Source organism: Pantherophis guttatus, chromosome 2 (genome assembly GCF_059756535.1).
Source record: "Pantherophis guttatus breed Tessera chromosome 2, ASM5975653v1, whole genome shotgun sequence".
Classification (NCBI taxonomy): Eukaryota; Metazoa; Chordata; class Lepidosauria; order Squamata; family Colubridae; genus Pantherophis; species Pantherophis guttatus.
In genome coordinates this window covers 151,630,853-151,654,850 of record NC_142064.1, presented here as the reverse complement: position 1 = coordinate 151,654,850, position 23,998 = coordinate 151,630,853, and the positions used below count along the sequence as shown (strand labels likewise).

General features: G+C 41.7%; 1 protein-coding gene across 1 annotated transcript in view; it reads left to right on the top strand.

The window, feature by feature from the left end:
- The first annotated feature begins 1,194 nt into the window (after window positions 1-1,194).
- The window catches only part of LOC117662949 (uncharacterized), a 28,457-nt gene continuing 5,653 nt past the window's right edge, over window positions 1,195-23,998 (top strand). Inside the window, exons 1-3 of the mRNA XM_034412717.3 lie at window positions 1,195-1,477; window positions 16,041-16,092; window positions 20,890-21,099. Of these exons, the coding sequence (XP_034268608.2) occupies window positions 1,421-1,477; window positions 16,041-16,092; window positions 20,890-21,099 (319 nt within the window). The 5' untranslated portion in view covers window positions 1,195-1,420. The remainder of the gene's footprint in view (window positions 1,478-16,040; window positions 16,093-20,889; window positions 21,100-23,998) is intronic.

The window sequence follows — 23,998 nt, the reverse complement described above, 5'->3', positions numbered from 1 at the left end:
AAACAAATGGGTTTAGAGGAGGCAACGTGTGCGCCTAAAAGGGAAAGGCATAACAATGAGGGAGAGGGAGCTGGGAGTAATACCTTCAAAGCAATGCCTGATAACCCTGCGTTACCCCCCAGGGAGAGAAAGAGGCAACACACAATGGGGCAGGAGGCAGGGGAAAGTGCATCGTCATCTGTCAGCATGACTAAGGCAGAAAATAAGATAATTACAGGGGGAAGGCAAGGGTGTGGGCCTGTTACACGCACAATGACCAAATTGATCAGCATTACATAAAAGCAAGCAGCACCCATGAACGAACCAGTAGCGATGGGTTTTGAAACCCACACCTGGTATGGCATACATTTTCTACACAATTGTGGAGAAGAGCAACTTTTGCAGGGTATGCATTCACTTTATTACAAAAATCTCAATCCTGACCCATTTTGGCAAAAATTCGCTATTATAGGGAACAGTTCCAGGTTTCTTCTCCCTCAAGATGCAGTTGCAGCTATTCTCCTAAGCAATTCCCCCCCCCCTTAAAATGTGTCCAGATTGATTTTCTGTAATAAACTATGTATCACATGCTTTCTTTTTTAACTGGTGTTGGTGACATGGAGTAGGCAAGGAGTCGATATTGTACAGGACTTATATCTCTGCTTGTATCTATTTTAGCTTTTTAAAATTCAAGGTTGTCTTCCTTCCAGGTAAATACCATGTATTTTAAAATAATATTTTCCCAGGTATTATTTCTCCTCTGACTAATTCTTTTGTAGCTTCAGTGATGAAAGACGAACACAACAATCCTTGCAAATTACTTTTCTTGTTTGATGTGGGAGAAGAAAAAAACTAGTATGGAAAACAAGTATGATTCTACACTAAGAGCTCATCTATTTAAAATGACGGAAATATATATTTAAAAGGTTTAAAAAAATGAATGAGATACAGCAGATCTTTGACCGTTTTTACAGACAAATATTTGAGGGACTACATTTCACGCAGTTATTATTGTAATACATTGGTATGCACTGTCTGCTTCACTCCTTTTCCTTTCGCACACAGATACCCACACACCCCTTTTTGGAATAATGGTACACTCCAGAAATGCCACTCTAGAGGAAGTCACTGTTCCAGTACAAAGGACTTCTTTAACTATGCAGAGGGTAATTGCTGAGAAACCAGTTAGACTTGTTCCAGATAAGTGGGCCCATGAACAGAAATACACCTTTCAAGTCTAGGGAAAAGACGGTTTTTGACTGTCTTTTCCCTAAATGTAAAGATAACTTTCTAGGTTTGCATTGCACTAGAGCAATGTTGTTTAAAAATCTTTGAAATGCTTTGACATTTACTAGCAAAGCTGACATACCAGAAGATTCCGGGGAGTTTATCCAAGCAGGTGCCTGAATTGAATATACTCCATCTCATTTTGATAAAAAAAATGGCCTTTTCTTGCTGCTTCACCTGTTGCCCCTTGATCGCACAGCCTTCAAGAGAGGTAAGAGAACAAGCTCAACAAACTGAATGGAAAAAGCAAAGCAGAAATACCTAAGCTTCTGTTGGAAGAAATGTCCATCTGGGTTCAGTTCCAAGTGGGAAAAAAGACACTGGATTCATGGAAGTTGCTTGGAAAGAAGGTTTATTGATGAACAGGATCACATGGCTTGAGAACCTGGGCAAAAAGGGCAGAGATGCTGAGAGTCCCTGGGTTTTATACCCTCTTTGGCTATGAACTTCCTGGGGCACAGGAAGAGTATCCTGATTGGTTGCTGTCAGAGGTCATGGCTAGCTTTGTAGGTTGTCTGTGTGCTAAGTTTTCTTGAATCTTGTTGGGTGATGCAATGAAGGACAATTAAATTAAAGAGGTAGATCTTTGTTATGTAGAATGGACTGGCTCAGGCCTTACTGGCCCATTAACAAAGGTGGGGGGGGGGGCTGAGTTTTTGCCTCCCTTTTAGGGGAAATATTCTGCTCTTTTAATATTTCCTAAAATGTTTCATTTTTCTAGGAGAGGGGTGGGTTTTAACTTCCTACACTTCATCACCTTTATTAGCAAATCTAAATGGTAACCAAGTTAGGCCAATCTATTTGGGAGGGGAAAACAAAGCAGGGAGATGGGTTCTTGATGACTGTGATGAGTAAGAGAATTTGAACTCTAGTAAACAGGTTGGAGGATGGAAAGGCCTTAGTAGTGGGGCTTAGAGGTAGTCTTCTATTTACATCCATTACTGAGCTCAATTTACAGTCATAAATTGTGGCAGTCATTAAATAGGTCATCTTGCCCGATTTTGTGACCTTTTTTTTTGCAGTTTTCATTAAGTGAATACAATACTCATTAAGCAAACCCATTTTCTTTAATGGCTGTTTTTGCCAGAAACCAGACTTAAACATCTCTCATGAATCCACCCTTGGGATCTCTTTGGACATGAATTCAGAAGAGGAGGAGGAATTTGAGTCAGCAGGGGAAAGCGCGGTGCCACATGATGGTTCAAATCGGGGCTTGCAGAGTGCTAGCTGACAGAGCAGCCTCAGCCAGATTAATTGGATGAGCGAAAGGTTGAGGCTGAATGAGGCGAGCTGCAGAGAGTTGGCGAGGAAGCTCCAGGCGAGGAACAGGAACAGCTGCCAACAGTTAGTGATGTGGAGAAGGTGGAATCAGTGGTGGGATTCAGCCGATTCTGACCGGTTCGGGCATACTGGTAGTTCCAACGATCAACTGAGAGCTAACCAGTTTGCTCTGATGACCCACCCCTGCGCTATAATCTACCTATATTTCTTTTGTTTTAAGTCCAGCTGATAGGTACAGCAGAGCGGATTGCTGCATCTCAGCTGATTTACTCACTCTTAATTTATTTAATTTAATTTCCAATTTATATACCGCCCTTCTCCCTGAGGACTCAGGGCGGTGTACAGCCAAGATAAAAAACATAGAATACAAATATTAAAACATTTAAAAATATATATAAATTTTGGCCCAAAGTTAAGAATCACAAACTAATTAAAAAATTTAAAAATTTCTTCTAAGCCAACCCGGCTTGCTGAAAAAGATGAGTTTTCAGGGAACGACGGAAGGCATTGAGGTCATGGATTCTTCTTATCTCCGGGGACAACTGATTCCAGAGGGTGGGAGCCCCCACAGAGAAGGCCCTCCCCCTGGGGGCCACCAGCCTACATTGTTTGGCTGATGGCACCCTGAGGAGGCCCTCTCTGTGGGAGCGCACGGGTCGATGGGAGGTCGTCGGTAGCAGCAGGCGGTCTCGAAGATAGCTAGGCCCTATGCCATGGAGCGCTTTAAAGGTGATAACCAACACCTTGAAGCGCACCCGGAAGACCACCGGGAGCCAGTGCAGCTCGCGCAGGAGCGGTGTTACATGGGAGCGCCATGTTGCTCCCATCACTACCCGCGCTGCTGCATTCTGGACCAGCTGGAGCCTCCGGGTGCTCTTCAAGGGGAGCCCCATGTAGAGAGCGTTGCAGTAGTCAAGGCGAGAGGTGACGAGGGCGTGAGTGACTGTGCACAAGGAATCCCGATCAAGAAAGGGCCGCAACTGGCGAATCAGGCGAACCTGATAAAAGGTCCCCCTGGTAACAGCCGTCAGATGTTCCTCCAAAGACAGCTGCCTATCCAGGAGGACTCCCAGATTGCGAGCCCTTTCAGTGGGGGCCAAAGACTCGCCCCCAATAGTCAGCGATGGAGTCAACTTGATTCTGTAGAAGGTAACTTTCGATCGTAATGAGCATGCACGGAAGTACGAGTTTGGCGTGAAAAGCGCAGCGAACTGGTAGTTACAACTGGTGAATCCCACCACTGGGTGGAATCCACACCTCCTCCTGATCCAAGGACATGTAGGGCAGAAAGGAGACAGGCACCATGCCAGTTGGCTAGATTACTCACGAGGAGACAACTTCACCCTTTGTGAAGGGCCGCACCGGAGTCGCCTACTTAATCCTGTTCCAGAGGACTTGAGCGATGCTGGATCAACGTGCCCAATTCCTTGCCTTGTGTGTTTATGCCATGCATCCTGACCTGTTTGACTTGTGGATTGCTTCCCTGGACTTTGTGTGTGCCCATTGGATTTGGTTTAGCTAGTGATTCTTGTCATGCTCAGCTCAGAATCCAAACCTGTGCAGTGTGGGTGCTTTCTGAGGACCTATTTGGAGGATCTGAGTAAACACTTTTACAACTCTTGATGTGCGTGTATGTGTGTGTGGGGAGCAGGGCAGCACAACACCACAAACTGTGGAAAAAGATGCCAAAAATCATGGTCACATAACAACAGGATGCTGCAAACAGCCATAAAAGTGAACCCAAAATGTGATCATGTGACCATAGTGTGTGTTTCTGCAGCCATTGGAACTCTGGCTTTGAGTAGCAACATGGCACCCTGTAGATGTTTGGGCTACAACCCCTACAATGCTTTGATATCAATAATCATAATCAATAACCATTATCCAGAAACACCCTCTGGGAGAAATTAAAACTCACTACTATTGAGAAACAAAATCCTCACACAACATAATCCTTAGCACAACATAAATTCCCAATACTCCTATATGCTGACGATGCTGCTATTATTTCAAAAACTCCCATAGGACTGAAGAGAGCAATTACCGCAACACTAGGATACTGTAGACAGAATAAGTTGGTCCTTAATTTTGACAAATCGAAAATTTTAGTTTTTGCTAAAAGACCTATTCAATACTCCTGGAGAATGGAAGGACATAATTTAGAACAGGTTAGGACATTTAAATACCTTGGGGTGGTTTTCCACTCACAAGGTACATGGAAGGCACCCCTGGATTATACTTTGCAATCAACCCGTAGGTCCTCAAATGCCATTAAACATGTCTTTTAAACAGACAGAAGTCAATTAGTACCTGCTGTCTTAAAACTTTTCGAGGCCAAAACATTGGGGCAAATTCTATGTGGGGCACAAACAGGAATTTTTGCAAAGAAAGACCCACTAGAAATCATGCAAGCAAAATTCATGCAAGCCATTTTAGCTGCTTTAGGAACTTCAAACGCCCAGTTAAGGATTGAGACAGGTATGCCTCAAATTCAGGTAAGAGCCTGAAAGCTGATGATTATCTATTGGCTAAAAATGTATTTCTTTCCAGAGGGACTAACCCTATTATAGAATTCTATAAGAAATAGAATTAATTGTAAAAGGTGAAACAACTGTTTAACATGTAAGTGTTTAGGATAGAACTTTTGGACTTTCAAATCAATATATCTATATATTTATACTTATTCCTCTTTATTTATAAACTAACATAAATTGGTCTTCAAATGTCAAATCTTGGGTTATTACAATTAGAATTACATCAATTTATGTATCTTATATATTATATTTAAACAATAATCGTATGTAACCTTTATATATTTGCATACTTATATAAATATAAAGTATAAGGACATTACAATTATCGTAAAATATATATGCATATTTATCCATTTATTAAAATCTATATTTATATTTATACTTACATATTTAAAGGTATTTTGAAGGCATTATTATTATTGTTGTAGGAATTTCACTTAATAAATACAGGATTGTGGAGGCTTAAAGAGGAAACTTGAATAGTTAAAATATTGTATGTTAATTTGGAAAAATCTTTTTCGGGGAAAATGACAAGCATGACAACTATTACTAAGATAAGTAAGAAAACAGCCCCAAACCCTGCATCTACAACCTCATCGCCTGCCCACCCACATTCAATAGAGAGCATGATGGGAACGGAGAAAGCAAGTTCAACACTGAACATTCAGAGCATGCAAGCTACATTATTAATGATACAAGATGCAATGACAAAAACACAGGAAGCAATAGCAAATACCCATGAAGAGTCAAAAAGAAACCATGAAGAGATCAAACATGAGATGGGGGAAATGAAAGGAGATATCAGAAGAATGGATGATAAAATAGGTTGGGGATTGTGGTGGCAGGGTGCTCTGTGAGCTCAGCTCCACGGCACTAGCTTTTTCGCCATGTCTTGGGGACCCTGAGGGGCGAGATCGCCCGGAGAGCATCTCGGACAAGAGAGGGGATCTGAAAAGCGAGAGAGCAGCGTGCAAACGCCTCTCGCTTGGACAGATTCCTCTGTCAAACCGGCATCGGTGTGTCCGCCATTTAATGGCGGACCCGAAGTCGTGATCTCCACCAACATTGAGGAAGCGAGGAGTTCGGGGCGGTCAACGTGAGAAGGAGACCTGACTACAGATCTTTGGCGATCGTAGGAGCAGACCTCAAAGAGCTGCGAGCCGAACCAGCTAATAGGGCTCATGGCGGTGGGAAGGCGGCGAATATTAACTATTGAGCAGGCAGACCGAGTGTGAACTGCTGGCGAGGCTGCGAGGAGGAAGGAGAACTTACTGTGCCGAGGGAGGGTGAAATCAGCTGTAGGCACTTTGTATATCGACTGTGGATGAAGAGGCTCAGAATCAGATTTGGTGGATAATATTGTGAGGATACATTGTAATAATACCTCCTGCTGTCACTTCGCTGTCATCTTCCAGCTGACTGGCTTTTCTCGAAGGAAGAAACTGGAAGTGCAGCCATATGTTATAACGGGTACTTGAAACTTGACAACAGGAAGAATTGTGTAATATTCTGAGCTGCGATCTTTCCTCCCAATTGTGTTCCTGCTTATTAAGACTTGCTGATTGTTGGACCCATTTGAGACTCTTTTCTTAATTAACTGAGACATCTCTTCAGGTGGAAGAACTCCCTTGAAAGTGGCAGTAGTTAATGAAACAAGAGTAATGAACTTCATAAAACACTGTTTATAGAACTTTTTATTAACTATCAATATTATCATCGATACTAATATTGACACTAACTTATCAATTTATTAATCTATTAATTAACTTATTAACTTATTACCTTAGTAATTATTAATTATTCTATAATTATCTCCCTATTTATATAGTTGCGGAGCCTCCTTTTCTTTCTTGATTAATTATTCTAGATAACTTTTCCTGTCTAGTACTATATATTATCTTGAAAAAACCTATTAGATTTCAATCTACCCTTTTTGTACAACCTTTTTCTATTTGAATTCTTACCCTTAGAGATTAAGTGGAAGAGCATAAATAGGACTAAACGAAGGAGATGGAGACTAAACACCCATATACTTAGGGAAGTAGAGTTTACAAAGAGATTGCAGAGGGACCTACAATTTTTTTTTCTGGAGAATGAGAATCAGGAAACTCCACTAACATGTGTTTGGGATACAATGAAAGCCTACTTAAGAGGATTAGTAATATCGCATAATATATACAACAACAAGGAGAAAAGGAAGGTTCAGAAGGATCTGCTGGCCCAACTGGAAGAAACAGAAAAGAGACTACAACAAGACCCGAGCGATACTAAAATAAAAGAGCAATGGATGACAGCAAGGCATAAAATAAATTTATTGGAACAGGAAGAATTGGTGAAAAAAATCCAACAATCCAAACAATATTATTTTGATAACGCAAATAAGCCCGGGAGATGGCTATCGTATAAATTAAAAAAAGAGAAAGAGAAGGGTGTTATAGATGGCTTGGAGAATCTGGAAGGCAGAATATTAGAGGATGAGGAGGAGAAACGGGAGTTTGTTAGACAGTACTATGAGACATTATATAATCAGGAGGAAACTTCAATCGATAATATTAATCAGTACTTTGCCAAAGAGAACCTCCCACAGATAAAGGAGGAGGAAAGGGAAGCGTTAAATAGAGAAATTACATTAGAGGAACTGAAGGGGGTAATATCCAAATTAAAGAGTAACAAAACGCCTGGTCCTGACGGCCTCCCAGGAGAATTATACAAAAACCAGAATTTGGCAGAAATACTTGTACCAAAACTTCTGATAATATGCAACGAGGCCCTGAGAGGCTCTAGGATCCCAGAATCGTGGAAGGAGGCGTTCATCACATTGATAGGAAAAGAAGGTACCGATCCCAAGCAAGTAAGGAATTACAGACCGATCTCCTTACTCAACACGGATTATAAAATATTTATGGGAATATTAGCAGGTAGGTTGAAGATAATATTAAATAATTGGATTCACCCCGACCAAAACGGGTTCCTCCCCAGTAGACAGATTAGGTCTAATATGAGAGTGGTGATGGATGTGTTGGAGTATTATGAAATACACTCCGAGAAACAGCTGGCCATGGTCTTCCTCGACGCCCAGAAGGCTTTTGACAACCTAAATTGGCGATTTTTGACCCAACAAATCCAAAAAATGAATTTCGGGGGGTATTTTGAGAACGCAATAAAAGCAATTTACGATAAACAGAGCGCAAATATTATATTGAATGGGGATGTATCTAAATCCTTCCGGATTGGTAAAGGGGTGAGACAAGGCTGTCCACTTTCTCCACTCTTATTTATATTAGCCCTGGAGGTATTGTTAAGGAAAATTAGGCAAAATAAAGAAATACGGGGACTGGAAATTAGGAATGAAACCTTTAAGATTCAAGCTTTTGCTGACGATGTAGTGTTAATAATGGAGGACCCACTAACAACAGGGCCAAAAGTATTGAAAGAACTATATGAATATGGGAAGCTGTCAGGATTTAAATTAAATATGACAAAAACTAAAATGTTAACAAAAATTATCCCAATAAGAGAACAGGAAATATTAGTAAATAATTTGGGTATTCAAATAGTCAAGAAGATTAAATATCTAGGGATTTGGATTACTGCCAGATGCTCAACCTTGAAGGAAGATAATTATACACCCTTACTGACAAAGATAAAACAAGATTTGGATAGATGGGGGAAATTGCAAATATTGTTCCTCGGTAGGATAGCTACTATCAAGATGAGTGTTCTCCCCAAATTACTATACTTATTTCAAACTACTCCTGTTAGTATTGACAGAAAATATCTTTCGGACTTAAATGGGATAGTAAGGAAGTTCATCTGGGGAGGGAAAAAACCGAGAATTGCATTACGATCCCTGCAAGAAAATAGGAATAGGGGCGGATTCGGTCTCCCAGTCTGGGAATTATATCATAGAGCGGCCAATTTAGTATGGCTACGTGAGTGGGCCTTATTAAGAGATAAGAGAATTTTACAACTGGAAGGGCACGACCTATCGAGAGGCTGGCATGCCTACCTCTGGGACAAAGGAAAAGGGACAGGGATATACTTCCACCAACACAAAATTAGAGATACATTAATGAAGACATGGAAAGAAATCAGGCATAAACATTATTTGAAATACCCAAAATGGATATCCACAATGGAGGCTCTAGTCCATCCAAATACATTAGGCAGGGAGAAAATGGTCACCTACCAAGATATTCTGGATAATAGTGGTAACCTTATACCTAATGAGGTACTAAAAGAGCAAGGGATCCACATAGATTGGTGGCCCTATTTACAAATTAAATCCCGCTTTAGTAAGGATAAACAAGAAAAGGGAATAGAGATGGGGACAAACAGTTTGGATAAGGTATGGCTAGGTAGTGAGAACAAACTATTAGCTAAATTATACTCCTACCTTCTCGAATATGACAGAGAAGGAGAAATATTAAAAGACCAAATGATTGCTTGGGGGAAAAACATTGAATCAAAGATAAATCTTGATGATTGGGAAGAAATATGGAATAGCAATCTTAAACTGACGAGAGCAATAAGCTATAAGGAGAATCAGTATAAGATGCTATATAGATGGTACTTAGCACCATCTAGAATGGCTAAGATCTACCCAAATGCAAGTCCCAAATGTTGGAAATGTGGTCACCACCAAGGTACCTTCTATCACATGTGGTGGACGTGTCCGGAAGCGAGGAAGTTTTGGAAAAAAATACAAAAATGGATCGAAGAAATATTAAAGGAGGACATTAACTTCCTCCCGGAAATTTATCTCCTGGGTGTGCTAAAACGAACATTTGGAAAGGACAAGAAATATCTGATTATTCATATTGTCACAGCTGCTAGACTCTCCTATGCCAGATATTGGAAAGAGAAAAAAGGACCAACCGAGGAACAGATAGTCAATAAGATACTTGACTGCGCAGAAATGTGCAGATTAACGTATGTGTTAAACGGAAAGGAGGATTCAGAATTCTATGCGATCTGGGATCTGTGGTATAGGTGGTTAGAAATTAAATGCAAAAGTTAATACTCATGTGGAATAATGCACAACGATTAGATAACCTTGTATATTATTGTACTCTAATTAAACAGTAATCAATTTTATTCACAAGAACTTTTGTACAAACTGTATAAACGATTAGATAATTGACTAGATACCGCACTTGTAAATATACAATATGACTACACGTTGCCGAACCGTTTAGTTTGAATTGTAATATGTTCTTAAATCAATAAAATTGCATTTTAAAAAAAAAGATAAAATAGGAAATATTTAGCAAACTATTATCAAAAACGAACAGAGAATAAAAGCAGTAGAGACAAAAATGGAACAAGAAGATAAAAAATGGAAACAATGGAACAGAAATGTGTGGTCACCAACAGAGACTTAGAGGAATCAATTGTTTTTCTAGAGATGGGGAAAGTGTCCTTTTTCTTAAGATTCCAGAATATTGTAGAAGATGAAGAGGAAGATCTCGGTGAGACCATGGCAGAATTATTAGCAGAGGCATTAAAGATGGACAAACAGGATATACGGAGAGATATAGATTAGGTGCATAGAGTCCATACAAACTACACACGTAGACACAGGTTAACTGAAAGAAGTCCATGCGAGGTTTACGAAAAAGGTGATAAGAGACGAAATATTTAAGAAAATGAGGGAGGAATCAATAACATATAAAGGAAAGGAAATACAAACTCTGAAACAAATACCGAGGAGAGTAAGAAATCAAAGAAGACATTACCAGTTTCTAACCTCATAATAAATTAGATACAATGTGATGTTCTGATAGATGGTGCCAGAAGTTTCCTGGCAGGAGAAATTTTTTTAAAAAGGTACCCTAGACAAAGCACAAGAGTTCTTTGAACATCACTTTGCAACTGAAAAAGAACAAGAGAGTAGAGAAGAAGCTGAGAGTAGGAGTCAAGAGGAATACCAAACAGAGGAGAATGAAGTGGAACAAGAAGAAAAGAGGAAACAGGAAAAATAAATAGAAAGAGAAGGTACAAGAGGAAAAATACTGAGAGAGACAAGTAATACAAGAAAATTAAGACTGACGTATAAATAAACAAGGAAATGGAGGAGGAAATTAAGATGGTCTCAATAAACATAAATGGATTAAATTCACCAGTAGAAAGAACACAAATACTCACAAAACTACAAAGATTGGATATGGATATTGTATGTTTGCAGGAAGTACACATCAAGAACCAGTATAGTAAATTACTAGAAAACCCAAAGATAGGGAAACTCTACGTATCATTAGCACAACAACAAAAAAGAGGAATTGCAATATATATTCAACTAGATTCAAACCAGACATAACAAAAATTTAGAACAATATGGATTACAAAAAGAACCACAAGAATTAGATAAGATTTTACTAGGCAGAGAGTACAAATTGATTAAGAAAATTTACAATTATTTACTGAGATATAGAATGGAGGAGGAGGTAGTGAAAGAAACTATGATAACCTGGGCCAAAAACGCATGCCGCACGGCATCCTCTCGACACATGGAGTCAAAGTGGCACATAAGCCGGACCAAACTCTGAGAATGAGAGTGATGCACCCAAAGGAAACATTACCTAAATATTACCTAAACATTACTTTATCTTCGATAATTTACCACATCAACTGTAGTAACTGTGCAGGCAATTATGTAGGGGAAATGGCCAAGCAGTTACAGACCAGAGTACATGAACATGAACTGGCTGTCCGACGCAAGAAACAGCGCTCCCAGATCTGGACGCATATGAAGGAGTACAATCACACATTCAATTTTCAAGAAGCTGAAGTTATTGCTCACGATAGGACTAAAAGAGGACGCTTACTAAAAGAAGCCTGGTTCTCCAATAACAATTCCATCAATAGGCAAATCGAACTGCCACCAGCCTAATATCAGGCGTTGAGACACCAGGAAAGACCCTGCAGGGTGAGTAGAGACTGCTTCCCATTGGGGAGCAGAGACTGGTGCCACCATCCCCCACCCCTGAGCATGCAGACTCAGCCTGTGAAGGCATAGTCAGTCTTGACCAAATATAGAAAAACCCAGCAGAGCTGTCTCAAGCTATAATAAACTGGGCTGACCACAAGGTCACGGACAAGACCTTGCAAATTGCACTGGTTGACAGGCTAACATCATCCCCCACAGACAAGCAAGCTAGGAGGGAGGAAACAGTAGGAATTAAGCCTCCATCAACCAGCATGACAACAGCAAAAACAACACAGCTAATTACAAGTGGGAGACTATTACACGTGTAATGGCCAAATTGATTAATGACATATAAAGGCAGAGATCTCTGTACTGGTAGTTTAATACTCTGATGATGTCAGCAGATAGCTGATGAAAGCTTAGTAGAATAAAATCTTAATTATTTTAGTTCCGGTAGACAATTTTTATGTAGGCTATCTCCTCTGGGACTCAAACCCAGCTACCAGTGTGCAGTGGCAAAATTCTGTGCTGCTGCAATGACTACAAGGAAACATTCGGTTAAAGAACTATAGATGTCAACTTGCGCCAATTTTTTTGTAGACATCTCTTACCATTTTTAGAGAAATTATATTTACACACATACTTATCTGCTCTCCAATCATGTAAACAAGGGCATGATCCAAACTGCTTGAGACCATATGTATTTTATTACCATAGATGTTGTTATCCACTATTATTATCAGTACTATCTTTTAACACTATTGTAAACAGTGATGATTCTTGTCTATTGCTGGTCTATGACTGTAATAAAGTCCTATTCTTCTTATAATCATAATGTGACTACCATTAGTCATATTTACTGAGTATGGTGAGACATCCCAGGTATCTGGAGGGCATCTAGATCATTTATCCTTTCTTAATTGTTTCCACTGTAATGATTTATAATATCATTCAGCCATTGCTTATGTATAAAAGCTATGTTCACTACTGATATATGGTATACTTTGGCAAAGCAGGGCTAGAAATCAGCAAAAATCATTAGTAAGGAAACAGTCCTCTTGTTTGAATTCACTCCCATCGTTCCTGAAAACTATTCTTGTTGGCTGAGACTGATGGGAATTGGAATCCAAAACTTCCTGAAAGCTTATAAGAGGGCCAGGTATTTTGCATAAATTCACACTTAGTAGAAGAGAGAAAAAATTGAAGTGCAGGTTACGTATGCCTTTCTGGAGATCTGTGAAGATCTGGCTCCTCCTCCAAGCATTGGGCTTAGATGGGGGTTAAGCTGTCAGGATGTTTGGTTTGGTGCCTGGAGAAAGGATACATTTGTTTTTCAACTATGTTTTATGGATTATAGTGAGCCACCTAGAATCATTCTATGATATAGGCAGCCATATAACTCCTGTAAATCAATAAATACTTGAGGTTTCATACTCTGGTTATGTGCAGAAGGTTGCAACCCAACATTCCTAAATCAGCATTAGAAATTGGATCCTTAAGTCAAAGCTGTATAAAACAGTAGACCCTATTGCCTGAACTCCATTCCCATCATGCAGGAGAGGCAAAGTCGCTGGGTGAGAAGGACAGCTATAGAAATCAAATAAATAAATAAAGTCCTGTTTGAACAAAATTCCATGAGCCCATAATCCCACTTCACCCAATAGTTATTTAGTAAATGATCAAATATATAATAGCAATAGCAATAACATTTAGACGTATATTCCACTTCATAGTGCTTTATAGCACTCTGAGAGGTTTACAGAGTCAGCCTATTGCCCTCCCCCCCAACAATCTGGATCCTCATTTTACTGACCTCTGAAGGATGGAAGGCTGAGTCAACCTTGAGCTGGTCAGAATCAAATTGTACAGTGAGCAGAGTCAGCCTACAATGCTGCATTCTAACTGCTGTCCCCGTGACTCAAAATATTAAGAGAAACAAACTGCTTGCCTTTGCAGATGATGTAATTTTTATTCTGGAAAACCCAAGACTATCCGGACCCAGGCTGATGCAATGATAGAAGAATACGGAGACGTTGCGGGCCTCAAAATAAACAAACAAAAAATGAAAGTACTGACGAAAAATATGACTCAGACACAGAGGTTGAAATTAGAAGAAGAATTAGGACTCCAAATAGTAAAGAAGATAAAATACTTAGGTATCTGGTTGACGGCAAAAGCTATTATGATCAAAGAAGACAATTATACTAAATCATTACAAGAAATTAAAAAAGATTTGGAAATTTGGAATAGACTACAACTGTCACTGATGGGTAGAATCGCCTCTGTAAAAATGAACATACTACCAAGAGTATTATACCTATACCAGGTAATACCAATACAGCCGGGAACAGACTTTTTTAAGAACCTCAACAAGTTAATAATGACGTACTTATGGCAGGGAAAGAAGGCGAGAATTAAGATCAAAGCATTACAAGACTCATGAGATAAAGGAGGCCTGGCAGTACCAGATTGGGAACTCTATTACAAGGCTGCAGCGCTGACCTGGATCAAAGAATGGATGTATTTGGACGATAAAAGAATTCTATATTTAGAAGGTTTCGATTTAATGCGAGGATGGCATGCTTTCCTATGGGACGGACCAGACAAACGACAAATGTATTTCCAATGACATATAATTAGGGCTTCACTATTTAAGATTTGGCAGGAAATCAAGAAAAATCATTATACCATTCCAAAATGGTGGTCCCCGATGGAAGCATTGATACACCCAAATACCCTTGAGATAGGAAAGATGATGCGGTATCAAGATCTATTAAACCAGGAAGGCGAATTTATCCCAAGACACCAACTCCAAAACGGTGGCATAAATATTGATTGGTGGCCCTATACCCAAATACACTCAAGATATACAGCAGACAAAAAACAATTTGGAATCTCGAACAACTTAAACAAACTGGACAAGATCTTACAAGGCGCGGAACAAAAGATGATAACCAAAACATACAATTACCTTCTTAGATACAAACTATTAGAAGAAACAGTTAAAGAAAACATGATAACATGGGCCAGGGATATAGGCCACAACATTCAATTGGCAAATTGGGAGAAATTATGGAAACAAAATATTAAAATGACAAGGGCCACATCCTATAAAGAGAATCTCATCAAAATGTTTTATAGATGGCACCTACCACCGGCTCGATTAGCTAAAATTTACCCAAACGCCCCCTCATCTTGTTGGAAGTGTAAAACCAAAAAAGGAACGTATTTTCATGCTTGGTGGAAATGTAAAAAGGCCCAACAATATTGGCAACACATTAAAAAAATTATTGAGGAAATAACAAATCTACAAGTAGAAGATAGTCCAGAATTTTTTTTATTTGGCATGACAACAGCACAATACACCAAACAGACGAAATACCTTATTATACATATCCTGACAGCAGCACGATTACTATTCGCTCAAAATTGGAAATTAGACCAACTCCCAACCAAAGATAAAATTATCTCAAAGATAACAGAATGTGCTGAGATGGACAGATTGACGCTGGACCTCCAGGACAAGGAGGAAAGTGACTATTACCGTGTGTGGCACCAATAGTACCAATGGCTGGAAAGGAAAATAAACATAACTGTAGACGATCATAACTAGGGTGAAAGATTACAAGGAATAAGGAGAGGATGTAAATATATACTAAGTTTTAAGTAGTTGAATTAAGAATCTAATATTATTTTCTCATTAATATGTAAAGAAAAATATTATATATAATGTTGATGACAAAAAGTATATATGTAGAATGTTGTGTGGGTGATGTGGGTGGTGAGAGTTTTGTTTGTTTTGTATTTCTTTGTATCTTTGTTTATATTTTAATAATAAAAACTATTTTAAAAAATATTAAGAGAAACAGCTCAACTTAGCAAAAGTTTAGTAATAATCGATGTAACATTTCACAAAATAAGATATCTAGCTCTAGAAGCACAAAGCATCTGACTCCAAGGATTGGCAATCTCTGAAAAAATTGGGGACAGGGTGAATGCATTAACTTTTAACAGCCTTTTTTCCCCCCCAGAGGGAACCTCTGAATCCTCAGCACTCAAGAAAATTTCAAAGGATCACAAATGGTAAAGCTCTGAGTTATTTAAATGTTTTTGATTTCTTTGTATTACAGTTCAATATTATAAATTGAATTATGATTGATTTATAATTGATGTTGTAAGAAATCATTTTGAAAGTGTAAATCTTTTTCTCCACAATCACATCTTTATGTGAATACATATTTAATGTAATTGACCACCTCTCATCCAAATCTATCTATCCATCTACCTACCTACCTACCTATCTTTTTTTAAAAAAAAGATGGTGTCAGCGGCTGCATGTGTTTGCAGATGGTGTTCCGAAGTGTAGTGCAAAGAAGGTTTTGGAATGTAGAGATTGTTATGTGGAAGTGGAAGATTGTGTGGAGAGAAAGGCAAGAGGGAGACAAGCTTGATAAGCTAACTGAGAGGCTGGAATTTGTTGAAGAAATGGAGAGGTGAAGAAACAGAAAGACTGAGAGTTTGAAGAGTGGAGAGGTTGGAAAGGGGCAGTTGGAAGGTTAGACAGCGAGACGGAGCAGAGGAGCTGCATGATTTATGATTTTGTGGCTTCCTTGGTCTCTCCCTGGTCTCCCCCTGTACTCCCCCTGGATTCCCCTGGCTGAAGCTAATCCCTGGTCTGAGAGCCCAAGAGTCAGCAGCTGCAGCTCTGAATGATGGTGTGGGTTATCTGATGGAGGCAAAGCTGACAGTAGAGCTTCACTGGCCTTTGTCGGCAGCTGGGCCTACCCTTGTGGTTAATAACACTGTGGAGAGTGGCAGGCTGCCATTGGGATTTTCTGAGGTATAACTGCTGAGTGGGAGCTTGGAACTGTGTGAACTTCATGAGACATTGTAGGACCATACAGCTGCTAAATTTCCAGTGCGGCATAGCAGGCCTTCTGGCTACTTTTCTGTCTACCTTCTGCAATCTTGCTTCTGCAATCTTCTGAATGTTCTGTAATCGGGCCTGGGAAGGCTGCTTGGGGAATCCTTAGGCCAGAAGGTAAGTTGAGTGAGAGGTGAGTGTGTTGGTCCCTTTCCCCCGGGTGAGAGCTGGGGGGGGGGGGAGGAGTGGCTCCCTGCTTGGTGGGTGAGAGCAACTGGGCAGGGTGCCATTTGTGTATTGAGTGGATGTATTCTGAGTGTGTTGGGAGATAAGGGGATACGGGACATGACCCCTCTGCGGCAATGAGGAAGGGGTGGTGTGAGTTTGAGGGCACTGAGAGCAAGTGCTATAATGCCTGTAAGGCTCACCTTGTCCCAGAAAGTTTGTCAGTGGGAGGAGGTTTTCCCCTTTTTAAGGAAGAGTGTTGGGGATGGGGGATGGAATGGTTCTTAGGAAAGGCAGAGGAGGATGACCTATTTCAATGGTGTTGGGTAATAGGAGTTATGGGAGGCAAGGGGGGGCTGGCATGGGGAACACAATCTCAGTGTTTAGTACCGGTCTCGTGTTCTGCCCCCTTGCACTCACCTCATTTACCTGGTCAGCAGATCTGTGGTGGCTCTGGTTTTAGGCTGCTGCTTTTAAATGTCAGATCAGCCTGCAATAAGGCTAGCCTTATTGCCGATTTGATCCTCGAAGAGAAGGCTGATTTGGCTTATATAACTAAGATCTGGCTGGGCCCAGAAGGAGATGTTCCCCTCATAGAAATGTGCCCAGTGAGTATCGAGCATGGCACCAGTCTAGACCTCAGGGGTGGGGTGGGGGTGTGGCTCTTATTATCAGAGAATCCTTAGTAGCCTCCAGGGGCACTGCTCCACAAGTGCCCAGCTATTAGACCCTTTTTCTTAGGTTGGGCTCAAGGGATCAGGTGGGATTGCTGCTGCTGTACCAACCTCCCTGCTGCATGGCAGCTTCTCTACCCGGGCTCCTGGACCTTGCTGGGGGGCTGCTGGTGGAATTCCCTAGGCTTATAGTTCTGGGGGATTTCAACTTGCCATCCTTGGGGGCAGGGGTAGAGGTAGCTCAAGATTTCATGGAAACCATGACTTCTATGGGTCTGTCCCAGGTCATCCAGTGCCTGACTAGGAATAGTGGTCACACACTCACAAGTATTCTTGTCGGAGCAGTGCCTATGTGACCTGAAATTGGTGGACCTTGTCCTTGGTCCCCTTGTCATGGTCGGCTCACAATCTGGTGGCAATGAGTTTCTCAAGAGTTGTACCCCCCGCAGGGAGGCAGGACCTATTATATTGGTCTGCTCCCATTGACTAATGGACCCGGATGGGTTCCAGGAGGAGCTAGGAATTATAACTGCAGATCTACTGTGCAGTTCAGCTGAGTTCTTAGTGACTAGGCTAAGGGAATAAGAAGGTGACTGAAGCTCTGGATAGGATTGCACACATTGACCTCTCCTCACCTGTAGATCTCTCTGTGCCCGTGGTATACAGAGGAACTGAGAGGGATGAAATGCATGAGGAGATATCTAGAGCACCACTGGTGGAAGACAAGGAATGAACTTGAGCTGCTATTAAGGCCTACCTTGTGGCGATTTGTGCGGTGAAATGTAAATACTTCTCCACACTAATTGCGTCTGCAGATAATCGCCCAGCGACCCTCTTTAAGATGAGTCTCCTCCTCCTGGGGAAGGAGGAGATTGAGGTCCACCTGAAGGGGCGAGCTGAGGAATTTGCAGATTTTCTAGAAGACAAAATCACTCAACTTCATTCCCAGTTAGATACCGGCGTGGTTGCTGGTCTGGTGGAAGCCTCTGAGGCAGGTTCTTGCCCTGTTATCTGGGAACAGTTTGACCCTGTTGCTCCTGAGGAGGTGGACAGCATGCTAGGGAGTATGCACGGAAGCACCTGTGTTTTAGACCCATGTCCCTCCTGGCTTGTGAAAGCTTCCCAGGAGATGACAGGAGGGTGGACTCTGGCAGTGATTAACATTTCCCTACAGGATGGGCTAGTGCCCCAGCACTTTATGGAAGCTGTGGTCTGCCTTAAGAAGCCATTCCACCCTGTTGAATAATTTCCAACCTGTCTCCAATCTCCCCTTTTAGGGGAAGATTGTTGAGAAGGTGGCGCAGCAGCTCCAGAGGTTTCTGGATGAAATGGATTATCTCGACCCCTACCAATCAGGATTTAGGCCTGAATTTGGGACAGAAATGGCATTGGTCACACTTTTGGATGATCTCTGGCAGGAGCGGGATTAGTGCATCCATCCTTGCTCTACTTGACCTCTCGGAGGCTTTCAATACCATCAACCATGATATTCTCAATTTATAGTTCCTTCCCCATAACTGTTGCCATCTATCTAGATCAATTGAGTATCCAAAACAATGTTAATAGGAGGGGAGAGATCCAGCCCTTGCCCACTCCTTTGTGGGGTTCCGTAGGACTTGGTACTCTCTCTGCTCCTGTTCAACATTTATATGAAACATTTATTTTAAATAAATAAAAATATCTATCTATTTATCATCTCGCTTGAATCAGCAGAGCAGTTGAAAATGCAGTTTCAGCTTGAATGCTGGTTTCAATCCGATTTATATTATCCTTTCTGGAAAGAGGAACAGATTGTTTTATCTTCTCCAAAATATTCTAGAAGTAAATGTTTTTTCATCTTTATTGAACAGAATTGTTTTTCCCTCAAAAATGAGATTTTTAAAACATTTTTAAAATTAATTCATCTGTAGAGATGTACAATATAGGGAAACCAGAGTTTGCATGTAAAAAGCTAAGTTTCCCCTTCTTTCCTTCTGATATGTGCTGAAAATACTTCCAGAAAATGGATGAAGTATTCCATTGTTTGGAAAAATTGCAATTCTGCAAGTTTGAAAAATAAACTGTAATCTAAACTGTGTTGTCATAGAATCACTGGTCTGATTTTAATTGGATAATTCAAGATTTAATTATGGCTCCATTTCTTATTCTGATAAAGTTACCTTGTGAATATGACGGCTGTGATTTTTCAAAACTGAGTTGAGGGATTTGGAATGCCAGTTTCCCAATTAAAATTAATGACATCTGGCTACTGACAGTATTTGGCACATATTTTAAAATATGAACCAGTCATTGTTATAAAGATAAATCTTTGTAAAGTTATAAAGAGTGCTGAAAAGGGAGTGTGCATGCTCGTCTGGGCTGCAACCCGGAAGAGGAGCTGCCAATGGTGCATGTGCGCTCCCAAAAATGAACTTCCAGTTTCCGGCCGGAAGTTCTGGTGCATGCGCCTCAGCCAGCTAGCCTTTTGGGTTTTTGACGCGCATGCGCTCGCAACAATCAGCTGGCCAGTGTGCATGCTCATGCAGGAAAATGGAAGAGCAGCTCTTCCAGTTTCTGGCACTGCCTCATGCAAAAAGATCAGCTGATCATCGTGCGTGCATACATGCCAGAAACCCAAAAGAGGAACAGGCGATGCTGTGCTTGCTAGGCAACATGGCTCCGCGTGCCACTTTGGGCACACATGCCATAGGTTCATGGTCACGGTTCTAGACCAACGTTCCCACAGTGAGCTGTGGCCCGGAGGTTGGGGACCTCTGATCTAGACTAGACATTCCCTGAATTAAATTGCCCTGATAAAATGCTTTGTTTTCCAATGGCCACAATTGGACATATTTTACATCACAAGTGTGACCAATGCATCAATGCCAAGCCCCACAAATTTCATTGGCAATAGGGCCAATATCTTCCTGTAACAGCTAGGTAAGTGCACACAGAAAAAAAAAATATGCAGGTTGGATTTTCTATCCTAAATAGAAATGTTTTTGGCAGAGAAATGACTGAAGATTCTATCTCACAGCAGAGAACCAAGGAAATGATATGTTCCTATTAATGACTTAGGGACTCTTATTTATTTGTGATATTGTATTAAAAATAGCACCGTGGCTTCTATTTTTCTAGTTAATTTCACCAAGGGGACACCCCTTATCATGAAACGAGTCAACGTGCCTGAACTTGATGCACTGTTTAATAGCATTGCCGAGACCTTCAACAAGCAGCAAGATCATTGCTTGTCTCTCCGAGAAGCTATACAGACCTTAAGGAACTCCTATGACTGTTCACCCATAAGCAGCCTTTCTGTTTGCATGGAGAAGATCTCGCAGGAACATAGTAAGTTGGTGGGCAATTAATGCTGGAGAACAATTTTAATCAAAGGAGAAAATGTTGGTGTACAATATTGGAAGAAATATCCTTCTGGGTACAGTTCCAAGTGGGGAAAAAGACACGATTCATGAAAGTTGCTTGGAAAGAAGGTTTATTGATGAACAGGATTACATGCCTTGGAGATTTTGAGCGAAAAAAGGGAAGAGATGCTGAGAGTCCCTGGGTTTTATATCCTCTGTTGGGCTTTGAATTTGAGCTTGTGTTCTGATTGGTTGTCAGACTTCAATGGGGCCATGCAGGAGTAAACTTTGTAGGTTGTCTTTTTTTTTTTATTGATTTGTAGGTTTTCTTTTGAGTCCCAGGCTTGGTTGACTTTTGCTGGGTGATGATGTCATGAAAGGGCTTTGGGCAATTCCTACTATGGCTCTGCCTGAAGGAGGTAGATCTTTGTTATGTAGAATAGACTGGCCCAGGCCTTAATGGCCCATTAACAAAGATTGGGGGGGAGGCGCGGCTGAGTTTCTGCCTCCCTTTTAGGGGAAATATTCTGCCCTTTTAATATTTCCTAAAATATTTAATTTTCTAGGAGAGGGGTGGGTGCTAACTTCCTACAACAGGATGGCCAGCAAGAATATACTTTCACCTCTTGTTCTTGTGTTGCTTAGCTACACTAATCCCTTGGAAGGCAGGGCGGAGGATTTCGGACAATACCTGTATGACAAAATCGCTCAGATCCGGGGGGACTTGGACTCTGACTGGGTAGATCAGGGCAGGGTGACGAGGACTAGTCTTGAGAATGTTATCTGGGAGGAGTTTGATGCTGTGACTCCCGATGATGTGGACAGGATTTTGGGGAGACTTAGTGCGGCCACATGTTTACTGGACCCGTGTCCCTCCTGGTTGGTACTGGCCTCCCGGGAGGTTACACGAGGCTGGCTCCAGGGTGTTATCAATGCTTCGCTGAGTGAGGGTCACTTCCCCGCGGCCTTGAAAGAGGCAGTGGTGAGGCCTCTCCTCAAGAAGCTGTCCCTGGATCCGGCAATATTGGCTAACTACCGTCCTGTCTCCAACCTTCGCTTTCTGGCGAAGGTTGTTGAGAGTGTGGTCGCGCGACAGTTTCCGCAATTCCTGGAGGAAACATCCTATCTGGATCCGTTCCAGTCGGGTTTCAGGCCTGGGCACAGCACGGAAACGGCATTGGTCGCGTTGGTTGATGATCTTTGGAGGGCTCGGGACAGGGGTTGCTCCTCTGTTCTGGTCCTGTTAGATCTCTCAGCGGCTTTTGATACCATCGACCATGGTATCATGCTGCACCGGTTGGAAGAGTTGGGGATGGGGGGCACCGTGTTATGGTGGTTCTCCTCCTTTCTCTCCGACCGGTCGCAGTTTGTGTTGGCAGGGGGGCAGAGGTCGACCTCGAGGCCTCTTATATGTGGAGTGCCTCAGGGGTCGGTCCTCTCGCCCCTCCTGTTCAACATTTATGTGAAGCCGCTGGGCGAGATCATCCGTGGCTTTGGGGTGAGATACCATCAGTACGCTGATGACACTCAGCTGTACATTTCCACCCCAGGCCACCCCAATGATGCCCTTGAAGTGATGTCCCAGTGCCTGGAGGCTGTACGGATCTGGATGGGGAGGAACAGGCTCAAGCTCAACCCTTCCAAGACTGAGTGGCTGTGGTTCCCGGCATCCCGATATAGTCAGTTGACTCCATCACTGACTATTGGGGGCGAGTCTTTGGCCCCCACAGAGAGGGCTCGCAATCTGGGAGTCCTCCTGGATACGCAGCTGTCCTTGGAGGAACATCTGACGGCTGTAACCAGGGGGACCTTTTATCAGGTTCGCCTGATCCGCCAGTTGCGGCCCTTTCTTGATCGGGATTCCCTGTGCACAGTCACTCATGCCCTCGTGACCTCTCGCCTTGATTACTGTAACGCTCTCTACATGGGGCTCCCCTTGAAGAGCACCCGGAGGCTCCAACTGGTCCAGAACGCAGCAGCGCGGGTAGTGACGGCAGCAGCATGGCGCTCCCATGTAACACCGCTCCTGCGCGAGCTGCACTGGCTCCCAGTGGTCTTCCGGGTGCGCTTCAAGGTGTTGGTTATCACCTTTAAAGCGCTCCATGGCATAGGGCCTAATTATCTTCGAGACCGCCTACTGCCACCGACGACCTCCCACCGACCCGTGCGCTCCCACAGAGAGAGCCTCCTCGGGGTGCCATCAGCCAAACAATGCAGGCTGGTGACCCCCAGGGGGAGGGCCTTCTCTGTGGGGGCACCTACCCTCTGGAATCAGCTGCCCCCAGAGATAAGGAGAATCCATGACCTCAGTGCCTTCCGCCGTGCCCTTAAAACCTTTTTTTTTCAACAAGCCGGGCTGGCCTAATTCCTTTTTAAGTGTTTTAATTGTTTTGTTTTGTTTATTGTTTTAATTAAGGGGGCCAAATTTATATATATATTTTTAACTGTATTTTAATATTTGTATTTGATGTTTTTATTTGGCTGTTCACCGCCCTGAGTCCTCAGGGAGAAGGGCGGTATACAAATTCAAAAATAAAATAAAATAAATAAATAAATAAATAAATAAATAAATAAATAAATAAATAAATAAATAAATAAATAAATAATTATAATTCATATGATTGGAATAGGGGCTGACCCAATCTAGGTTCACATTATTTCATAATACTCCTTCATATTCTCTATATTCAAAACAGAATCAGGCCATACAAACAGAAGACCAAAACTAGAGAGAAAAATCTTTGTCCTCTATGACTGGAGTGAATCCACAGCCTACTAGTATTTATACTGCTTCCTGTATAAATGAATGCTTCATATTTACGGTGCAGAAAACAGTTGCATTATCTTGGATATTGCTCCTGTGAGAACAAAGCAAATCAAATATA